At 42.3% G+C, this 23858-nt stretch overlaps 1 protein-coding gene across 5 annotated transcripts in view; it reads left to right on the top strand.

Annotated features, from left to right (window-relative positions):
• TP63 (tumor protein p63) overlaps positions 1–23858 on the top strand; it is a 225888-nt gene that overhangs the window by 64470 nt on the left and 137560 nt on the right. For all 5 annotated transcript variants that reach the window (XM_077487550.1, XM_077487551.1, XM_077487549.1 and 2 more), the window contains exon 2: positions 17856–17981. In XM_077487550.1, coding sequence (XP_077343676.1) covers positions 17856–17981 — 126 coding nt within the window. The remainder of the gene's footprint in view (positions 1–17855; positions 17982–23858) is intronic.

Here is a 23858-nt window from a genome sequence, read left to right as displayed (position 1 = left end):
TGGGTCAGTGTGGGAGCCATCCTATTGGATGCTACCACCCCATGTGACTCTGGTGGCCATCTTAGGTCAGACAGAACCTATTTAAAGCGGGATTCCACCCTAAAGTGGAACCTCCGCTGATCGGATCCCTCCCCCCCTCCGATGTCACAATTGACACCTTTCAGGGGGGAGGGAGGTGGAGATACCTGTCAAAGACAGGTATTTTCACCCACTTCCGGGCATAGACTCCTGTGGGAGTCTTCGCCATTTCCTGCCCTGCCGCGCTGTCTGCTGGGACACACACGGGTCCCAGTGACAGCGCGGAGATTTCCTATTGCGCGGCGCGGCTCGCGCATGCGCAGTAGGGAACCGGGAAGTGAAGCCGTTTCGCTTCACTTCCTGATTCCCTCACCTAGAATGGTGACTGCAGCAGCCGAGAGCCGAGCATTCGATCGGGTTCGGCTGCCGGCATCGCTGGAACCCGGGACAGGTGAGTGTCCATTTATTAAAAGTCAGCAGCTGTAGTATTTATAGCTGCTGGCTTTTAATATTTTTTTTTTTGGTGGAATCCCTCTTTAAGGTACTGGCTCCCAGTTTTGGGAAACATTTGTGAGTGGGCTGTGTAGGGAAAGAAACTCCACCTGTTAAGGTTTCTGTCGAGGAGAGAAAGCAAAGGATCTGCTACTCCTCTGGACATCTTCCCGAAAGGGCATGAGATGGCCAGGCCCTATTCTGCTCTCTTTGCAGGCGCTGTCAGTCAGACTGAACATTGTTCTATTCTCTTTGCTGAAGACTTTAAGTTCAGCCGGCTGGGCAGTCTTCCCTCCAGGCTTTGTTGTGAACTGCTACTGCATTACTTCAATACAAGTCCTCTTTTGCACCAACTGTGCGAATTATTGTCGTTGCACCACGGTGCACCCACTTACATACAGGGGCTGCATGAGGCTAATATTAAGTAAAATTTAACACTACTTCCATTTAAAAGAATACATTATAAATACATGAATTAATACAGAGCTGTGTTATATTGTAACTTACATATCTGCCTAGAGTTCACCTTTAATGAATGCCAAGGCAGCAAGCCCATTTACTGAGGGGATTTCCACATACAATGTATTGCCAGTCTTAAGCTTGTCTTTGCCAGGAAAATGTGCCCTTTGCTCTCTGCACAGCTGTACCCTGCTGAATAATGATGGCTACCTTAGCAGCATTACAAGGCAGACATTGCTGAGCATGGGGAATTCCAGTACACAGTGCTCTGCCAAGTTATTAAGTTTTAGTAACATGCATACGAATGGACCTCCTCTGCCCACTGTAAAAGTAAAATGTTTTTTTTATAATATTTTCTGGGAATGTTCTTTGGTTTTACTAATCTGTGCTGCTCTTTCCAAAATAACTACAGAAAGTTCCTTGTTAAATAAACAATACATTTTTAGCCGGCCTTGTTCAAATATATAGTCTTGTTACATGGTTGCATATATTGTATATCACATATCTTATATGTCCAAAATGTTTGGCTATGCTGTAGTCTTAAGATTTGTATAAGATAAACTAAAATAAATCACATTATATTGTGAATGTGAAATCATAGGTTCTAATTGTCAACACTGTTTGGGCTTTTGGTCCTTCATAGGAGGGAAAATAAAAAATAATTGGTTCAAATGTGGAGATGGGTAGGTGGACTGGATTAAACGGTCATGGGGTAAATTGCATGTAAATCCCAGGAGATATATCGTATATGGGATATACAGTATAGGATGTACTGTATATACTGTATACTGTGATACGTGGGGGATTTTGCTCAAGGTGTAGTGCTTCCAATGAGTTCACTTCAGCCAGATAGGGCTTGTTTGCCTACTTTTATTTGAAAAGAAAGTAACAGCTCAAAAACAAACTGTTGCCCTTGCAGGGGTTTCCACCTTCACTTCATACACAAAATAAATAATACTAAGCCTCTTGGCTCATTCTGGCAGTGCTGTTGCAGAGGCCTCAAGCTTAGGCCTTTGATCTGGTCCCACAGACCACCCCATAACACCCCTGTGCTTACGTGCCACCTCTGCACCTGTCACAATGCTGCTTCTCTGGCCCTCAGGCTTAGGGCATCTGTCTGTTTCTCCACGGACTTCACTTGTACGGTGCAGACATGCACCCCTCTTCTCCCTTGTAGCCTCTTGAACTCCTTGGGAGGGTGATGCCCTCATCTGCTGTGGGGCCTTTGATTATAAGGGCTGTGCACAACTGCTCACACACACTGCTTTTCTCTGGCAAGACCTGGATTAGGGTAGGGGCTTCTTTCCTCCCAAAGCTTTTTGAAGCACCTGGACTCCAGAGTCTGATTGGGGAATTACAAAACCTGAAGAAAACCAAAAAAACTGTTTTCTCTACTCAGAACTCTGGAGCTCCTCACTCTGCATCTGTGAGAACCTTGTGTTTTCCTGAGATTACAGTCTTCCAAAAGAAAACACAGTATGTACCCCAAAATTTTTCGTGTCTCTATATCATTTAGTTTTAATGTACTACTAGAACCTGATGTTCCCTGACCTTATAGTTAAGCTCCACCACCTGCCAGTTCATTGTTCAATAAGAGTGCCTCTGACAAAACAGTGGAATTGCATGTGTCAGTGGTTAGCTATGAAGTCAGGGGAAGTAACTCCCGATATCTAAATTAGAGATGGGCACTAAAATGATTTTTCAGTTTATTAAAAAAATCTTGTGGTGTCTCCTCTTAGGAGGGTCCTTAACTTTTAATGTTTGAAAATTCATTCAGAGCTGTCCAAAAACAACATGGAAGGTGTGACTAATAGCTTTGACCCATTAATTTGTGTATGCAAATTTCAGCTTTAGCTATTGAGCTGTGTAAACAACAGACGTCTCAGTATAGCAGTTATAAATAGTCTTTAAAGAGTGTTAAAAAGGAGACTGGATTTCCTCTTGTAGACTAACGTGATCATGTATGCCTAATACTTGGTGGAAATGAATGTTATATTATGTAATTTTGAAACTGGCAGCGATTTGTGTGGGCCCATGAAATTAAATAAGCCACAAAGGTAGGTAATGGGTTGGTGGAGGTTCACTATATAATGTTACTATACAGTATGTTCACTATCACTATATGTTGATAGTTGGTTCACTCTTTAGCGCCTCTTCCATGTGGGTTAACTGTAGGATTTTTCCATTTACTTGCTAAGCATAGCTGCAGTGTATTTATCATGGTAGTTATCCATTTTTTGCTGGATAGTGTACCTGCAATCTATTATTACTACAACCATTTCCCAAGAGGCTGCTCAAAGGTGCTCCTTTGCTTCAAGAGACCGATGACCTAATACAAGTGACTGGAAAAGATGCTTAATGACTGGCTCACCTATAAAAGCACGGCTCAGTGCCCAGGATAATTGCCCTTTTGGTTTCTATGTAGTAATAAAAGTCACACATATGAGGATACAATACTATTTGTAAAATCACACTCTAAAAGCAGCCACCAGAAAAAAGATTCAGTATATTAAAAACAATACTATACTTCAGTATATTAAAAACAATAATAAAAACACTAAAAATTATAACTTGTGCTGTAATTTGTCCAAGAGCAAACACCATCCACCAGATACTTCACCACGTGAGGAAAAATCTCCCATTTAGGGGTGCACTCACCAAAAGTACAGTTGAAATGTCCCTTTAGTTATAAACTGCTTCTCCACCCCTCAAACCAAAACTTCCACCAAACACTAGTCACGCTATGCAGGACTCCAGTAAAGCCATGTGAAAAAAAGGAACTGTCCACATAGTGTAATACTGCATAAAAGTTTTAATAATCCAAAAAAAAAAACCTTACAAGTTAAATGTACAATAGTCAAGTTATCTTGGAGCAGTGATAAAGTGGTAAGTGCAAATGTATTCACCCGGTCACCAATAATGGAAGGAAAGACACGACTGTGTACATCAGCCATCTTGCTTCCTAGATACTCGGCCCGCGAAATGCACACGTCACTTCCGGCAAATCACATAGATCATGTCACTGACGCATTTTGTCACTTCCTGACTTAGTTTGTTTGCTCTTGAACAAATTACAGCACATACCTGACTTCTTTCGCTTTTATTGACTCATATATGAACTATATATGGAAGCTTGTCATTTACTTTTATCTGACAAGAGCGCTGCTACAATATTACAAAGGACTCCATAATTTTGAGTGTTTTTAGTATTGTTTTTAATAATACAAGAGAATGCCAGAACCCGCACATGTTTGTCAGAGATTGTCAGAGGCTGTACATGTTACAAGACACTGTCAAAGACTGCTTGTATGTTGTCAGTGATTGCCATGTTGAGGGAGTCTGTCAATGACAAAAATGTGGATATCATATACCACACACTTAGTTTACCAAGTTGTGGACCCAAAATATGACCCTCATCCCAGCATTCCCCAGGTAGGAGATTGGTAACGTGACCCTTGATATAATATCCATCACACAGAGGTAGGATTTCAGAAAATATATCTGTTATTTTCACTAAGATGCAGTATTTCTCTTCTAAATATGTATATATGAGGCTTATAATATAAAATAATGTATATATATATATATATATATATATATATATATATATATATATATATATATATATCTCTTTATCATCATTCACTTACCCTGGTTTTTCTGGGGGGAGGACTAGGACTGGGATTGCAGCGGACCCTTAAGCACAGAAGGGGGGAGGTTGAGCGCCGGTACAACTTGGTATTTTTGGTATTTAATATAAAATAATGCTTGCACGGATAATAAGAGCAGAGACCAGTGTTCTATTTTGCACATTTCTCTAACCCTACTTTCTGTTAGATTAATGACAAGATGTTCTCCTCCTCGAGTCCTAATAAAATATATGCTCCCTTATCACTCCCAATATTTATTTATTTTTTACAGATATGACTACAGATCTGGAATTTTGTCTATTATTAATTAAACTAGATTGAATTCTTACCTAGGGTGATTTAAAATCTTTACTGTGTTAGAGAACCTTAGTTGCATGACCCTTTGCTTTGGCCTGCGAAAGCCTTTGGGCTATGCACTAGGTGCTATGACCTGATGCCTGAACTCTGAGCCTACTAATCACAAAAAAGGAAAGCCAGAGGCTTTTCAACAAAAGAAACTCCCATTAGAATCTTTCAGCACTTTTGGAGCCAACAGTTAAAACTAGCTTGTTATTTAAAATGAGGGTCATTTTCTTATTTAGAAGAGAAATACTGCATCTTAGTGAAAATAACAGATATATTTTCTGAAATCCTACCTCGGTGTGATGGATATTATATCATGGTTCTCTAACACAGTAAAGATTTTAAATCACCCTAGGAAAGAATTCAATCTAGTGTAATTAATAATAGACAAAATTCCAGATCTGTAGGAATATCTGTAAAAAAAAAAAAAAAATATTGGGAGTGATAAGGGAGCATACATCTTATTAGGACTCGAGGAGGAGAACATAGAGAAAATAGAGTTAGAGAAATGTGCAAAATAGAACACTTGTGTCTGTTCTTATTATCCCTGCAAGCATTATTTTAAATTATAAGCCTCATATTTACATACAATAAATACAGAATATGCTAAATAAGAACAGCTAGAAATTAGATTTAAGCTTCTTGAAATGTATCAAAAATGACCAAATGGGAAAGCACAATACTAACAGAAACTAAATATTTTTTTATTGAAATGTCATCATTAATAAATCAAAGTATAAGTCAGTCTGTTCTATGTCATGAATGCAATATTTTGGATCTAGTTTTAATATTCTTACCTTTCCAATACTAATGCCTTATTACTGACAGGGTTTGTTCCTCAGTTTGAAATGACCTTCTATTGCATAACCAAGATGCCCTTTTCTTGTGTAACCCTTTCTATTAACTATGTCATTGCCCCTGTTTCACCTACATTTCTCATATGAGTGTTTTTCTCTACTTGGTCACTAATTGAGGGACATACTTATTTAATTTATACATTTTAGGTTTCCTATTACCTTTCTCTGTTCTGGATAGTGTACATCTGATAAAATATTGTCCAATAACACTATGTTGCTGAAGTGCATTATGTAAGCTACCTTAATTATAATAACACATTTTGTATTGGAAATACTCTTCTCTAAGATAATAATTTTAATCTAATTGCTAACACATCATGAATAGTGGGCAAGCGTCAATAAAACATTCTCTGGAAAATATAAAGCAGTGCTTCAAAATGCAAAAAAAACGTTAAAAAAGTGTAACATTTGTTGAATTTTAAAGCATTGTTTTCTTGTTCAAAATTTTTTTTATTGGTAACAAGTTCAGGCAGTACAGAAATAGCAACAGTACAACATGTACAAAATATGAGATGGGAACAAAGTGTACTCCAAAACAAGACAGGTTATGACATAGAAGATCGGAATAACTGTACAGGGTTGGCAGTCCTGCAACCTGTCCGATATAAGGCCCCCACTCCGTATCAAACTTTAAAAAAAAAAAAGTGCTATGTGCGGCGGGGCGAGGGATATAGCACATTTAGTTAAACAAGGTGATCGGCATGTCAGCTTAAGGAAAACTTTGTGGTAGTTTAACCATGACTAGCGTAGGTATATGACACCTCAGAGGTTATCAAAGAAAGCAAAGGAGTACAAAGAGGGAAGGAAGCAGAAAAGAGAAAGGTGGGGTAGCTGGGGTAAAAAGAGAAGGGGGAGAGGGAGAGAACCAGAGAGAAAGGGGGGAAAAGGTTATGGGGAGGGGAAGAGAAGGGGAGAGGGGAGGGGGGTCGGCCAGCTCACACTAAATATTCAGGGACCTATAGCCAGAGGCGGTACCAGGGGATGTATGCATCTATGGTTCCAGCAAGTGCCTGTCAAAGTTTGGTGGTAAAAAGTGGTCAACCCACGGTTGCCAAATTTTAGAGTGTCGGGGGATGGTGTCTTGAACAGTCGCCTCAATTCTACTATGGATCATTGCTTGCGTGACCCTGTTTTTTACTTCAGAAACATGTAGGGTAGGGGTTTTCCAGGCTTTAGCGATTGTTTGTTTGGCGGCCGTAGTGATTTGCAGAGAAAGGCGCACCTGTGCTTTAGTATAGAAATTTGGGTAGGAGTTTAAAAGGGCCAATGCTGGGTCAGGGTCTAGTGGCTCCCAGGTTAAAGTGGATAACATTTGAAATATTGTATATATAGTTCCAGAAGGCCTTAACCCTCTTGTTAGGGGAGTTGAGACCTTTGACATTAAGGGAAAGTATATTCAAGGGAGCCATATGAAACAATTGAAAGGGAAAATATAACGTATTGAAGGAAACGTGGGAGCCGACTGACCTAAGGGGAGTGGGGGGGGGGGGGGTGTGACCGGGAAGAGAGAGAAGAAACAGGAAGAGGAGAAAGGAATCAAAGCGGAGGGCGAGCCATGAATTGGTAAGAGCACAAGAGAGCCAGGCTAAATCGCCCAACCAGGCAATGCTCAGTCTCCGGGGCCCAGGAGGGACAGCCCAGGAGAGAGCGCATTGAGAGACGGGGGAGCAGTGACTGCTCCCCGCCGCCAATGGGACATCCTTGTAAACAGCATTGCAAACATACAGTGTAATACTCTTAACCTATAATGAGCAAAACTAAAACAGGATATTTAATATAACCGTACCATAACATTTGAACCGTCCCACTTGTGAATATTTGTAACAGAACAGTACCATACAGTAAGGACCAGAGGGGGGTGGGGGGGGGTAAGGGGGATTGGAAAGGGGCCAAGGGGAGGAAAGGTGAAGGGCATAGAGAGGGTGAGGGGGGATCAGGGAGAGAAGGGGGAAAAGGGTACAGTGGGTGGGAGTAAAGTGAGGGAAGGGAGGACAAAGGGGGAGGGAGAAGGGATGTGGAGGGGGGAGGGGAGGGAGAAAGAATGCAGGGGGAGGGGAAGGGGAGGGAGAGGGGATGCTGAGGGAGGGAGGGGTGGGAAAGGTGGTGCTGGGAAGAGGGGGGGTGGGGAAGGGGTAGTAGGCATAGGGAGGTTATGAGGAGAAGGAGGCAATAGGGTAAGGGAAGGGGTATGCAGTGGTTACAGGATTAGCCATTAACATATAAAATCAGGAAGATAGAACAACAGTAGTACTCTAGATACCGACATCACATAAGCTATTCTGTACAGTAGCACTAGAGGCAAAAAGTGTCAGCAAGCAAAAATAAGAGCAAAAATAAAAATAAAAATAAAAACAAAAGAAGGGTTAAATGGGACATAAAAATATGCCAGGGAACAAAATTAAAGAAACCAAGCTTTAAGTGGAACAAAAGGCCAAGATTCGGGTAGCATGAGCCAGGTCCGAAGACGTAGGAACACAAGGACAAAATGGAACACCAGGCTCGGGCAAGGCCATCCCATAAAGTAGGGAGGTAAGGCACTCGGCAGGGAGGCAGGGGCATACTGAGTTAGGTAAAGCAAATAAAGGGGGGATTGTCTTGTCCTGCTGGAGCTCCGGGTAGCGTGGGGATTCGTTATGGGCGAAAAAGTACATACCAAAAGTCGGACCCCTGGGTTCCGGTGGAAGAAAGTCCCTAGGACAGGGACCGGTGTCCATCTACCTCACAGTAGTCCGAAACCTATAGGGCGTAAGAAGAAGCATAGGGAATTAACTGAGTAAAAAAAAAATGAAAACCACTGCAAGTGCTTCAGCGTGGCGGACGGGACTTGGGAGTGGAGACTCTGCCGTCTGCTGATCTTGATGGAGTTCCCTTGCGGATAGATAGGGGGCCCGGTTGGTTGCGTAGCGGAGTAGCTGAGTAAGGGTGGGCCACCGAGCGGGCTGGAGTGCGAGGTAAGCTGGTCTCAGAGTATTGGTCTGGAGAGACGAGGTGGAGAGTTTCTAGTAGGCGTTGTAAAGACTCCGGGGAGGAGCAGGTGTGCTGCTGACCTTGGTAGGCGAATTGAATGGCGAACGGGAAACGCCAGGTATAGTTCAGATGGTGTTGGAGTAGGACTTGCAGCTGCGGTTTCATGGCCTGGCGCTTGGTGATGGTAAGGGGGGCCAGGTCCGAGAATAGCTGATATGTATGTCCCTGGAACAGTAACGCTTCCTTGTTGCGTGCAGCCGTGAGGAGTTGCTCCTTTGTGCGAAAGAAGTGCAGTTTGACTATGATGTCCCGCGGCGGACCTGTGAATTCTATCAAATTCTAGGCATTCGATGGGTACGCCGGGGGCGAGCTCCTGGAACAGGGCCGTCGTGAAGGACTGAATGTCATCTACAGACTCAGGAATCCCTCGTATCATCAGGTTGGACCTGCGCGAGCAGTTTTCTGCGTCCTCCCAACGAGAGAGCAGCGCAGCATTCTCTTCTCGGAGTGCTGCATGTTCTTGGGCGTGCTCCTGTAGGGTGAGTTCCATATCGTCGACCCTAGACTCCAAAGCTGTGGTGTGCTGGCCGATATCGCGGATTTCCTTTGATAGTCTGTCCGTGATTTGTTCTGAAGTAGCTTTCAGGGCCTTCTGGAGCATGGTCTCCATATGTTTAAGGAAGTCACTTGGTATCATACCCGACGGTAACGGGGGAGTGCCGACAGGGTTGAACACATCATCTTCACGCTCGTCCTCACTATCCGACGTCTCCCGGCTAGGCAGGGAAGCAGTACGCTGGCTGGCAAGGGCCTTCGCCACCATTTTGTACGAAGCGCGGGCGAGGGCTTCCTTGATTGGCTTCGGCTTGTTCTTACCCCGGTGTTGCATCAGTACCATTCCACCTGGTGCTGGGGCAAGTAAGGAGGTGATACAGTGTAATTTGGGTGTAAGAGCGGGTTCGGTCTGATGCAGAAGTACCGAAGTGGCGGTGGGGAGTGCGGAGCACTAGCAGGAAGCGTCCTCCATGTTAGGCTTCGCGCATGCGCCCCCTTAAAGCATTGTTTTGTATTAGATAACAATGCAATTCATTATTCTTGATTGATGAGATTGTGTGCTCATGTCTTGCAAAATTAACACGATCGGAGGTACATCGGCAAAGCCTGGCTGAGAAGAAATCCAGCTTAGAGCTCTGCTCCTAACGGGATGTTTCTGCCATATTTCACTGTGTCCCGGCTCAGCTTCACCTGGTAAATATTGTTACTCAGTCTGCTAATAACCCCTGGCACTTAATGTAATGGTTCTAGGGAGTTCTCGCCTGAAAATAAAGCCAAAAAATAACAAAGAAGTGCTGCCTTAGGTTTCAATCAGAATGGCACAAGCTGCATCCCCTCCCCCTGGTACCTCACACTCAGTGAAATCCTAACAGCGCTCTAAAGTATCTGTAGCAACACGGAATATGATTCAGATTCACCTATACAAACTTCACAAATTACATCTTTTACAGACCCTGCTCATTCTTTTGTTCTGAAGCAATTTGAAAAAATGCTTCACAAAACCCTTAAACACAACTCAGATCACATAACAAACAGTCTGACTATGGAAATCAGAGAACTGGGCCAACGCACTGCAAATCTTAAACTGTGGGATGATGAACTTGAAAATAACACTCAGGCTTATGCAGTTGAATTTGAAAACCTCAAAGAGGAAAACGTAATCCTTCAATCTTGTTTAGCAGATTACAAAAATAGGGCCCACCATTCCAATATCCATATACGTGGAATACCTGAATCTGTCACTGATTTGCAAGCCACTATGCTATCCCTATTTCAAGAACTACAGCCTTCCATAGCAGTCAAACACATGTAGATGGACAGGGTTCATAGAGCCCTATCACCTCGTAAAGCTGATGGTCCACCATGCAATATTATTGTTGTTCGATATAATAGCCTTGAGCTATTATTCTTTTTTTGAGTGTTTTCAGTGATGTTTTTTGTTCCTTGTATATACCTTACTCCATCCTTTCCATCCTTCTTCATATGCTTTCTCATGACACATTGATGGTTATGGAACTTTTTGGGACAATGGGACAATGGAATCATTTCTATTTATGTATTACTTTTCATTGTTGGCAGTGTTCCCTTTGGTGTTTTTTTTTTTTTTTTGCTCCTCCAGTTTTCTACCCTCGGCTCCCCTTTATTGTGTGGGCTTCAGATGGTAGCACTTTGGTCTCTGGTGGACCGCTTGTCACTTCCCCAGTATGTCGTTCTGTTGAGCTATTAGCTCTCTTTATTATTTTACAAATCTTAGTAATATCTGCTTGACAAAAAACACATTAAAGCATTCCGTTCATTTGCTGCAGCTAAAATCCACATTCTTTGCCTACAGGAGACCCATTTTAGTGAACAATCTACTCCCACGTTTTTCAGCTCCTCTTATCCACAGGTATATACAGCCTCTACAGCTACTAAACAATAAGGTGTTCTTATAGCTATTCACTGAACAACCCCATTTGTACTTTCATCTGAAATTAAAGATCCTGAAGGCCACTATCTCATTCTTATTGGGCACATTTCTGATGTTGCTGTAACCATTGTATCATATTATGCTCCTAATAGACATCCATTATCAATTCTTTCCCATCTTTTTCATGTACTTGATTCACATAAGTTAGGTACAATGATATTATGTAGAGACTCAAACCAAGTTCTTTTTCCCTTCTTGGATAAATCTCTCCCTTCTCTCTCCTTCTGTTCCCCTAAGCTTTAATTTCAGCAACTTATTTCTAAGCATAACATGTTAGACCCTTGGTGTGAGCTCAATCCAGCTCGTAAACGCTTTACATATTACTCCCATCCACACAAATCATTTTCTAGGATTGATATTGATATCTTCCCAAGTGTTGGCCTGGCCCTAGAAATCCTATCATCAGTTATTACACCCTTTACTTGGTCCGATCATAGTGCAGTTTGTACTACCACCTCCTCCCCTATCCCAAGATCCCAGGATTTGTCTTGGTGCATTAATGATTCCATTCTAACTGACCCATCCCATTGTCTAGATATTAAACATGCTCTCAATGACTCATCTCATTAATAATATTTCTGCAGCTATTTCCCCTCTCACTCTTTGGAAAGCCTATAAACTTCTAATTTGAGGAATGCTTATCCGGCAAGCATCATATCTCAAAACGCGGGCGTAAGCTCCTTCACCAAAAAAATTAGAAAATTACTTCAATCTGTGTCATGATGCATTCCAAAATTCTCCCTCCTACTAAACCTAAAATTTATAGAGCCCGCTTAGAATTCGACCTGTTTCTGCAGATAAATTAATATGTAAATCACATCTTTTTTACCTCAAAGCAAGCAAACTCAAACTAAACCGTGATTCATACACGAGTAACCCTCTCAAAATTTTACACACATTTCATTAAAATCTTACTAAATTATATTCGCCCAACCCTAATTTGAACCATGCTGCTGCTGATTCCCATTTTTCACAAATTACACTTCCAACACTATCACAAACATAGAAAGAACACAATACAGGAATTGGTAGCAGAGGAGTTTAAGCCCTTGTACACACGGTCGGACATTCCGATGGACAATGTCCGATAGGACTGTGTTGTCGGATAATCCGACAGTGTGTGGGCTCCATCGTTCTGTTTCCGGCAGAATATCCGACGGACCAAGTTTTCCAGCTGGGCTATAAAATTTTCCGACAACAGGATCCGATTGGACTTTGTCCGATCATGTGTAGAGAATTCCGATGGGACAAAGTGCCACGCATGCTCAGATCAAATTCCTAGACCAAAGCTATTGGCTACTAGCCTGAACGTAGTCCCGTCTTAATGAAATAACACCATCACGTTAAGTACGATCAGATTTTCTGACAACTTTGTCCGACTGTGTGTATGCAACAGTTTCGGACAAAATCCGTCGGACAAAATCTGACGGATTTTGTTGTCAGAATGTCCGACCGTGTGTACAAGGGCTTACACTATGCGTGGCTGTTTATTCCCTACATACATGTTCGGGAGCGGCCTTCCTTTTTGATGTTTGCTGTTTGTTTGGAGTGTCGTTCATCTAAAATGGAACCTCCTCATTTCAACTGGTGACCGAGTGTGCATTTACCATCCATCCGATACAGCACAACAAGGTTGAGGTGTCACCTCACATATGCTTGGTTGACTCATTAAAAACCAGTATATGAGTCCGTTTTTTTTTGGTAGCATGTCATTTTACTACTTGATGGTGGATTGCACAAACCAGTTGCCATTGTTTTTCTACCGTACCTTCACATGGGTATCTCCATCTTCACTTAAGGATTCCAATTTCTTGGAGTTTTTTTCACTCATTTTTTTAATTTATAAACTTTCATTTTGGAGTTATTTAACTTTACTCATTCATTATAATTTTTTTCTTTTATTGATTATAGCATGTTTTCCACAATTTATTTGCTGCTGCAATTTTTTACTCTGTCATTTGTGTGCACATCAACAGTTTTTCATGTCACATTTGTTTCATTAAAATTTGTTTATTGCACAACAATATTTTTTACAACTTTAGTGCTACACTATTATTTTATTAACTTGTTTACACAAATTGTCTAGTGAGTGTCAGCTGCTTTCTATTATCTCAGAGCACAGACAAATTACTGCCCTATTTTACTTCTTAATATTAACATTATACATTTATCTAAAATACTTGCAACCTGCTTAAATCAAGTAATAGGTAAACTTGTTCATCAAGATCAAGTTGGGTTTATCCCCTTGCACCAAGCAAGTGATAATATTCGTAGAGCTTCTTTACTTGCCCATGTTGGTAAATCCAGAGGGCTACCTGCATTTTTTTTGTCGCTCGATAAAAGCAAAGCATTTGACACTGTCTCATGGCCATACTTACAATATATTCTTCAAAAATGGGGGTTTGGACTTCATTTTTTGAAGTGGATTTCATCCCATACCTATTGGAAGCGGCACCTGTCAAGGATGTCCTCTCTCTTCCCCATCCTATTTGCACTCGTTATTGAACCCTTGGTAAATTTAATTAGATCTGATCCAAATATAAAAGGTATTGAAGTAGCTGGATGTCATCATAAAGTATGTCTTTTTGCAGATTACATCTTACTCTTCATGTCATCTCCCCATATCACAGCACCTAATCTCCTCTCTGTCCTAAACCATTTTGCATACATTTCAGGCTTAACAGTTAACTATGAAAAATGCACTGTACTCAACATTTAGTTGCCTCCTTCAGACCGTCAGCTTGCTAACAATTCACTTCCCTTCTCTTAGCCCTTGTACACACGGTCGGAGATTCCGACAACCAAATCCATCAGATTTTGTCCGTCGGATTTCGTCCGACGGATCTTGTCCGAAACTGTTGCATACACGGTCGGACAAAGTTGTCGGAAAATTCGATCTTTCAGAACGTGATGATGTAATTTCATTACGATGGGACTACGTTCAGGCTAGTAGTCAATAGCTTTGATGTAGGAATTTGATCTGAGCATGCGTGGCACTTTGTCTGATCGGAATTCTCTACACATGATCGGAGTATGTCCGATCGGAGCAGTTTGTCGGAAAATATTTCCAGCAAGTTGGAAAATTTGGTCCGACTGATATTCCGACGGAAACAATCTGATGCATACCACACACAGTCGGAATATCCGACAAAACGGTCCGATAGGACACATTCCGACGGAATCTCCGACCGTGTGTACAAGGGCTTAGACATCCATAAATAGGAACAACTCAATCCTAAGATACAGTATGTCACATTTTTGTAAATATTTTATTATATCTTATGTGAAAACACTGAAGAAATGACACTTTGCTACAATGTAAAGTAGTGAGTGTACAGCTTGTATAACAGTGTAAATTTGCTGTCCCCTCAAAATAACGCAACAAAGACATTCATGTCTAAACTGCAACAAACGTGAATATATCCGTAAGTGAAAAAAAATGGGCCCAAAGTGTCAAAGTTTTGTGTGGCCACCATTATTTTCCAGGACTGGTTTAACCCTCATGGGCATGGAGTTCATCAGAGCTTCACAGGTTGTCACTGGAGTCCTCGTCCACTCCTCCAGATGCTCAATAGGGTTTAGGTCTAGAGACATGCTTGGCCAATCCCCTTTACCCTCAACTTCTTTAGCAAGGCAGTGGTCGTCTTGGAGGTGTGTTTGGGGTCATTATCATGTTGGAATACTGCCCTGTGGCCCCAGTCTCCAAAGGGAGGGGATCATGCTCTGCTTCAGTATGTCACAGTACATGTTGCCATTCATGGTTCCCTCAATGAACTGTAGGTCCCTCTGTGCTGGCAGCACTCGTGCAACCCCAGACCATGACACTCTCACTACCATGTTTGACTGTAGGCAAGGCAAGCTTGTCTTTGTACTCCTCACCTGGTTGCCACCATACACACTTGACACCATCTGAACCAAATAGGTTTATCTTGGTCTCATCAGACCACAGGACATGGTTCCAGTAATCCATGTTCTTAGTCTGCTTGTCTTCAGCAAACTATTTTCAGGCATTTTTGTGCATCATCTTTAGAAGAGGCTTCCATCTGGGATGACAGCCATGCAGACCAATCTGATGCAGTGTGCAGAGTATGGTCTGAGCATTGACAGGCTGATGATGGCCACACAACATATTGACACTTTGGACCCAATTTGGACATTTTCACTTAGGGGTGTATTCACTTTTGTGGTCAGCGGTTTAGACATTAATGACTGTGTGTTGAGTTATTTTGAGGGGACAGCAAATTTACACTGTTATACTGCTGTACACTCACTACTTTACATTTTAGCAAAGTGTCATTTCTTCAGTGCTGTCACATGAAAAGATATAATAAAATATTTACAAAATTCTGAGGGGTGTACTCACTTTTGTGAGATACTGTACCTATTAGATTGATTTCCTTATTACTGCTCTTCAAAATGAACCAAAAGTCACTAGCTTACTTTTTTCCTTCTGATGGAATTTTCTAATGCTTTTGATGTAATACTTTATTGGTTACTTGTTGCTCTACTTGTTACATTTTTTTCATTGTTATGTACTCATCCTGTTCAAAAATCAACATGTTTAGCTTTATTGCTATCTGAATATTGTACCACCATCATTGTATGTACTCAATTTATCAATCTTTGTTATATTTAAAAAATAATAAGCAAATTTGATAAGGAAAATCAACACAATCAAAAATCAGTACTTACAACGTATGTGCAAAATAATTATTGTATTGTCAACCCTTACAGATCATGTAAGTTTATCAAAAGTGATACTGAAACAGGTTGTGTTGCAGACATTGATGTAAATGGGCAGTTGTATGCCAAGTGAACACTGGTGATGACATTGCATCTGTAGCACCCTCCTAGTGTAGGATGCTAGGTAAGTTTAGGTTTTGGCTCCTTCTGTAACCTAGGGAGTAGCGGTCATTTGTCCTGGTCTATTCAGGATTTCACAGGTTGGGAGTTTGATTGCTCCCCCCTGCCTCCAGAAGAAGCATCCAGAGCTTAGGGTGGGAGATTCAAATAACCAGCCTGAATATTTATCATGCTCCAGTCAGGGCTGTCTTTAATATTGATTGGGTCCTGGGCAAAAATTCTCATGGGGCCCCCAACGCCAAAGCCCAACCCGCCCCCTCATGCAATTTCGCTCTCCACCTGCTCTGAGATATACAATAAATAGCAGCTAGACTCAAAATCGGTTTACTGTATCAGATCAGGCATGAATGAAAGGATTCTACATCAAGCCCCAACGTAATGAGAAGATTTACACTGACCACCAATATAACTGAGACATTTAGCCTGCGTTCACATTTGTGTGTCAGGAACGCTTGCAAAATCTGCAGCTGCCCTTTAGCAGATACACAGTAATGCCATCAATTGTTAATGACACCCTCACACATCCGCTGACATGTGCCTCGGCACCGTGTGATTTTGAAAAAGGGTAAGGAACCTTCTTCCGCATTTCTAGCACATAGAGCAGCCCATTGAAATGGATGGGCTGCCCCACACGCGACCTACATCTTTATCCACCCTGTCAGTACACCTTTGCATCATAAAACCCCTGCTAACCTCTGCACCCCAAACCTCCCCCATCCTCTCCACACCAACCCTCCACCCCCTTTAACTCTACCTGCCTACTCTGCTCATCTTTGGACCCACCTATTCGCTTGCCTTTGCAGAACAGGCAGATGTTAGGCTTAATGACCACAGTTGTAGGCAGGACTTTCAAGCATGCCCCTTTACCTCCCCAGTGGGCAGTATTCAGTATAGGTGATGGTGGATTTGACCTGGGGGGGCCATGATATACATATGAATGCTGTCACTATTTACATGTAAACACAGGGTCTGCAGGTGAGTCATCTGTACACAACAATATGGCAGAGCTGGGCAGCATTAGTAGCAGCACTTCACACTGAGACATTGGGACACAGCACGGGACTAAAAATTCAAGGAACGAGGGAATTTAAACCAGGATAGTTGGCAAGTATGTGGCAGCTGCTTTGGGCCCCACAACAATGACAGGGCCCAGGGCAGCTGCCCCTTTTGCCCTGCCTTAAAAACGTCCCTGGCTCCAGTCAATCCCTAGAGAGGGGTGTCCAGAAGGGGCTGGGAAAGTCTGAAGCACTGGGGAGTTGTGTTCCTTCTCCCCTCCAGAATGTTCCAGAGCCTGAAGGGCTTCTGCCCATTGGCAGCATGTGGACTGGGTAGTTGTTCTAGAGGCCTCAGTGGTGCCAGGGCTGAGGGCCCGGATGTATCTGCTTAGAAACTGATTGCAGGATGTCACCACAAAGTATCTGGCCTGGAGAAGGATTGCCTCACGCATTGGACCATGTCTGGAAGAAGCTAGAAGGTGGCAGCTGTCCTGGGGACTTGTCAGTAAAGACCCTAAATTGATCGTAGACCACATTGAATGCAATCCCTTAGGTCAAGAGACACTGCCCAAAAACAGTCATGAGAAACAAGATAATTTAAGTTTTTTTTTTTTGTTTTATATACAGTATGTAACACAGCAGAGGCATCATTTATAACAAATCTTTTATATTCTTCTTGTTTTTTAAGGATTGTGGACACATCATCTCACTTTTCTTGTAAGGAGAGATATTATCGAACTTCAGTGTCTCAGTCTTCACAAAGCACAGAAAATAGAAGCCCTAGGGTGTTTGACCGTCTTTGGGAGTTTTTAGGGTAAGTTTTGTTTGGGACCATCTTCACTTTTTTATAAGTGACACATAAAGACAAAAGCAGATGTACCAGCTATCAACCATACATTTTAAGGATCTTAATGTGATCCTAATAGGCCTTATGCACTGCAGCTGTCAAACACCTGTTTTACCAGATTGTGTGTGCACCAGTTTTAGTAAATCTTCGCCTATGCATCCATTCATATATAGGCACTTACAGGTGTTTAGGGGCAGAAATCTGAATGCATCAAAATCATGTTCAGGAGTAGAGATGAGCCGAACACCCCCCGGTTCGGTTCACACCAGAACTTTCGAACGGACCCCAAATTCGTACGAACGTTAGAACCCCATTGAAGTCTATGGGACTCAAACGTTCGAAAATTAAAAGTGTTAATTTTAACGGCTAATATGCAAGATACTGTCCTAAAAAGGGTTTGGGGACCTGGCTCCTGCCCCAGGGGACATGGGTCAATGCAAAAAAAACTTTTAAAAACGTCTGTTTTAGCGGGAGCACTGATTTTAATGACGATTAAAATGAAAAAATAAAGTGAAATATTCCTTTAAATATGGTGCCTGGGGGGTGTCTGTAGTATGCTTGTGAAGTGCCACGTGTTTCCCGTGTTTAGAACAGTCCCTGCACAAAATGACATTTAACGGAAATAACGTCATTTAAAGCTGCTTGCGGTTTTAATGTTATATCTGGTTCCTGCAATATGGTTGAAAATCATTGAGAAAAATGGCATGGGTAGCCCTCCCTGCCCATTACCAGCCCCTTTGGGTCTTGTACGCATATTAAGGGGAACCCCGTACCCATATTAAAAAAAGGAAATACGTGTGGCCCCCAGGCCCTATATACTCAGAACAGCAGTATACAGGCGATGCAAACAAGACAGGGACTGTGTAGGTTTGTTGTGTTAAGTTGAATCAGTTTGTAATTTTCAACTGGTACATTTTTAAAGTGTAGCTCCAGTCAAAAAAACTATTTTTAAGCTTTTTGGAAAACATAGGGAAGGGTTATCACCCCTGTATAATTAGTTTTGCCGTCCGTCTTTTTCAGAGCACACAGACAGCACGCACAATCTCCTACCGCTGACTGCAAGCTCTATTTAAAACGAGCAAGATAGTTAGCTATATAGGTGGATATAGCGGTGTATACTGCATTCAGAGCACGCAGACAGCACGCACAATCTCCTAACACTGACTGAAAGCTCTATTTAAAACGAGCAAGATATTTAGCTATATAGGTGGATATAGCGGTGTATACTGCGTTCAGAGCACGCAGACAGCATGCACAATCTCCTAACACTGACTGAAAGCTCTATTTAAAACGAGCAAGATATTTAGCTATATAGGTGGATATAGTGGTGTATACTACGTTCAGAGCACGCAGACAGCATGCACAATCTCCTAACACTGACTGAAAGCTCTATTTAAAACAAGCAAGATATTTAGCTATATAGGTGAATATAGCAGTGTATACTGCGTTCAGAGCACACAGACAGCATGCACAATCTCCTAACACTGACTGAAAGCTCTATTTAAAACGAGCAAGATATTTAGCTATATAGGTGGATATAGCGGTGTATACTGCGTTCAGAGCACGCAGACAGCATGCACAATCTCCTAACACTGACTGAAAGCTCTATTTAAAACGAGCAAGATATTTAGCTATATAGGTGGATATAGCGGTGTATACTGCGTTCAGAGCACACAGACAGCATGCACAATCTCCTAACACTTACTGAAAGCTCTATTTAAAATGAGCAAGATATTTAGCTATATAGGTGGATATAGCGGTGTATACTGCGTTCAGAGCACGCAGACAGCACGCACAATCTCCTAACACTGACTGAAAGCTCTATTTAAAATGAGCAAGATATTTAGCTATATAGGTGGATATAGTGGTGTATACTGCGTTCAGAGCACGCAGACAGCATGCACAATCTCCTAACACTGACTGAAAGCTCTATTTAAAACGAGCAAGATATTTAGCTATATAGGTGGATATAGCAGTGTATACTGCGTTCAGGGCATGCAGAAAGGACGCACAATCTCCTAACACTGACTGAAAGCTCTATTTAAAACGAGCAAGATATTTAGCTATATAGGTGGATATAGCGGTGTATACTGCGTTCAGAGCACGCAGACAGCATGCACAATCTCCTAACACTGACTGAAAGCTCTATTTAAAACGAGCAAGATATTTAGCTATATAGGTGGATATAGCAGTGTATACTGCGTTCAGAGCATGCAGACAGCACGCACAATCTCCTAACACTGACTGAAAGCTCTATTTAAAACGAGCAAGATATTTAGCTATATAGGTGGATATAGCGGTGTATACTGCGTTCAGAGCACGCAGACAGCATGCACAATCTCCTAACACTGACTGACAGCTCTATTATAAAAGATAGATATAGCGCTAGATATATAGGTGAATATAGCGGTGTATACTGCGGTCAGGGCACGCAGACAACCACTACAGAAGAGCAAGAACGAAAAATCGGCCGATAACGATCGGTGTATACTGTGTTGAAGGTACACAGAACACCCATTAACTGCTACAGATGCCAACACACTACACAAGGCCGCCACGCTGGCGGCCTTATATAGTGTGGGGCGTGTACTACACAGCCTGAGCTATGATTGGCCCCAGGCATCCTGCCTGTGGCCAATCATGGCTCTCCTCGCTGCCGGCGCTGTGATTGGCCAAGCATGTGGGGTCACAGTGCATGCTTGGCCAATCATGAGCCAGCAATGCACTGCGCCATCGCAGTGCATTGTGGGGCGTGAGCGCCACACGAATTTGGCGCGAACGGCCCATAACGTTCAGAATTCGCCGAACGGGCGAACAGCCGTTGTTTCGTGTCGAACGTATGTTCGACTCGAACACGAAGCTCATCCCTATTCAGGAGAGGAGTACTTGGGCAGAAAAAAACTGTCTAATGCTCCAAAAGGCTTGTAAATGCGTCTAAACTGGCCTAAACACTAGGTGAGTTTAGTACTTGAACATTAATTCATTTCAATGGGCAGAATAAATTAATATTCTGCCCAATTAAATGAATGAACACCCAAATGTTTGACGCTTGTGAACATGTCTAAAGTGCCTAAACTGTGTTTTGCTCCTGTCAGGAGAAAGGCGTTCATAAGAGTCTAGCGTGCATGAGCGTTTAGGGTGATGTTATTGCATCTTTTGACTTTAGTATGTTTATATATGTGTATATATTTCTTGAAAAACACTTTGTATGGGCTCATTTGGCTTTTTAAAGAGCAATGAAATTAAATCAGATGTTAGAGTTAGGTATCTGGACCCCAGCAAAAAAAAAAAAGAGCAAGTGTCCTTATTGATGTTATAATAAAAGGTGGATTGGGTCTACTGCAGATCAGCATGCTAAAGAGGCATGGCTTAATTAACAAAGTGACTTATTCTTTGTGTGCACAGTACATAAGGGAATCTTTGAGAAAAAGTGTTTATTAATCAGTAATGTTTTTGGGAAAATATATGATCACAAATTTTCATGTCCAGTTTTTCAGTATCAGGATGACCTATCAATAACCTATTATTGCTGCAGCCATTTTCCAGGAGGTTGTTAGAAAGCACTACTTTTTTGCAAGAAAAAGACCGCAGATATGTTCCAAAAAACTGTTAAGGCCTGTACGCATGAACGAAAATCAGATGGGAAATTTTTTTAAGACGAGCTATCTCCGCATTTTCAGATCATTAGTACAATGCTTTCGACAGCCAATTTCACTTTTTCAACAAAAGCTGGATGTGCAGGCTATAACATTTTTGTCGGATGTGAACAAAAAAGTACAAAAAATTCAGAAGTACAAACACGAATGCTCGGAATCAAGGAACGAGCGGGAAGAGTTTTCAGCCTTGTAAACTACTGTTCGTAATCTAGAATTAACATTCATGACGCGGCAGCTGATGAAATGTCGAAATGCAGTGCACATTCTCATCTTCTTTAATGGGATAATAATGGAGCTGCTTTGCTGGTGATAGTGATGTAGTTATGCCAAACGTATTTTAACCACCTCGCGCCCGCCCTATAGCCGATTTACGGCCTTAGAACAGGCGCTTTCCTGCAATTGGCCGTTCCTGGACGGCCTGTTGTTTACTTCCGCAATGCGCGCCGCCGCGGGCGCGCATCGCGGAAGTTCTGTGTTCGCCGTGTCCCCCGGGGACAGGCAAACACAGATCGCTGTAAACGGCCAATCACAGCAGCCGTTTACAGCATGATCGGCGTGTCCAATGGGAGATGATCTCATATGTAAACATATGAGATCATCTCTCAGCGCCGCTTTCCCTCCTCACACAGACAGCGTGTGAGAGGGGAGAGATGAACGGCTACAGCAGCCGTCAGTGCACAGAGATAAAAAAAAAAAGTGTAAAAAAAAGTGCCATCCTCCCCCAGTGTCATCCTCCCCCAGTGCCATCCTCCCCCAGTGCAATCCTGCCCCAGTGCAATCCTGCCCCAGTGCCATCCTGCCCCAGTGCCATCCGCCCCAGTGCCATCCTGCCCCAGTGCCATCCTGCCCCAGTGCCATCCGCCCCAGTGCCATCCGCCCCAGTGCAATCCACCCCAGTGCAATCCACCCCACCCCAGTGCCACTTGCCCCCAGTGCTATCTGTCCCCAGTGCCACCTGTTGTCAGTGCCATTTGTCCCCAGTGCCATCTGTCATCAGTGCCACGTGTCATTAGTGCCACATAGTGCCATCTGTCATCAGTGCCACGTATTAGTGCCATCTGTCATCAGTGCCACGTATCAGTGCCACGTGTCATCAGTGCCATGTATTAGTGCCACGTGTCATCAGTGCCATGTATTAGTGCCACGTGTCATCAGTGCCACGTATTAGTGCCACGTGTCATCAGTGCCACATATTAGTGTCATCTGTCATCAGTGCCACATATTAGTGCCATCTGTTATCAGTGCCACGTGTCATCAGTGCCACGTATAAGTGTCATCATTGCCACGTATCAGTGCCATCTGTCATCAGTGTCACGTGTCATTGTCCTGGTATTTCAAAAGTGTAATAAGTAGTCAACAAGTTAGATGTGTAATTTATGCTCCTAGAACACGTGATGGCACTCCCTGCATGTTGGGCCTCTCTATGTGGCCAGGCTGTGAAAAAGTCACACACATGTGGTATTGTAATACTCAGGAGGAGTAGCAGAATTTTTTTGGGGGTGTCATTTGTGGTATACACATGCCATGTGAGAGAAATAACCTATTACAATGACAATTTTGTGGAGAAAAATAAAAAAAAATGAAAAATCTTAATTTTGCAAAGAATTGTGGGAAAAAAATGACAACCTCAAAAAGCTCACTATGCCTCTTACTAAATACCTTGGAATGTCTACTTTCCAAAAAGGGGTCATTTGGGGGGTATTTGTACTTTTCTGACTTGTTCGGGTCACAAGAAGCGAGATAGGCCACCAGTACATCAGATGTGATCAATTTTGTGCGATTCGCACCACAGCTTGTAGACTCTCTAACTTTCACAAAGACCAAATAATATCCACTAATTTGGGTTATTTTTACCAAAGATATGTAGCAGTATAAATTGTGGCCAAAATTTATGAAGAAAAATTAATAATTTGCATAATTCTGTCACAGAAACAAAGAAATATGCGTTTTTTTTCAAAATTTTCTGTCTTTTTTCATTTATAGCGCAAAAAATAAAAACCCCAGATCAAATCAAATACCACCAAAAGAAAGCTCTATTTGTGGGAAAAAAAGGACACAAAATTTATTTGGGTACAGTGTTGCATGATTGAGTAATTGTCATTCAAAGTGTGAGAGCACCAAAAGCTGAAAATTGGTCTGGTCAGGAAGGGTGTTTAAGTGCCCAGTAAGCAAGTGGTTAAAAGGCATG

Source organism: Lithobates pipiens, unplaced genomic scaffold, assembly GCF_037356315.1.
Source record: "Lithobates pipiens isolate NorthernLeopardFrog02 unplaced genomic scaffold, aLitPip1_a1.2 Scaffold_18, whole genome shotgun sequence".
Lineage (NCBI taxonomy): Eukaryota > Metazoa > Chordata > Amphibia > Anura > Ranidae > Lithobates > Lithobates pipiens.
Note: the sequence above shows the minus strand (reverse complement) of the source record. Positions and strands in the feature narration are given on the sequence as shown.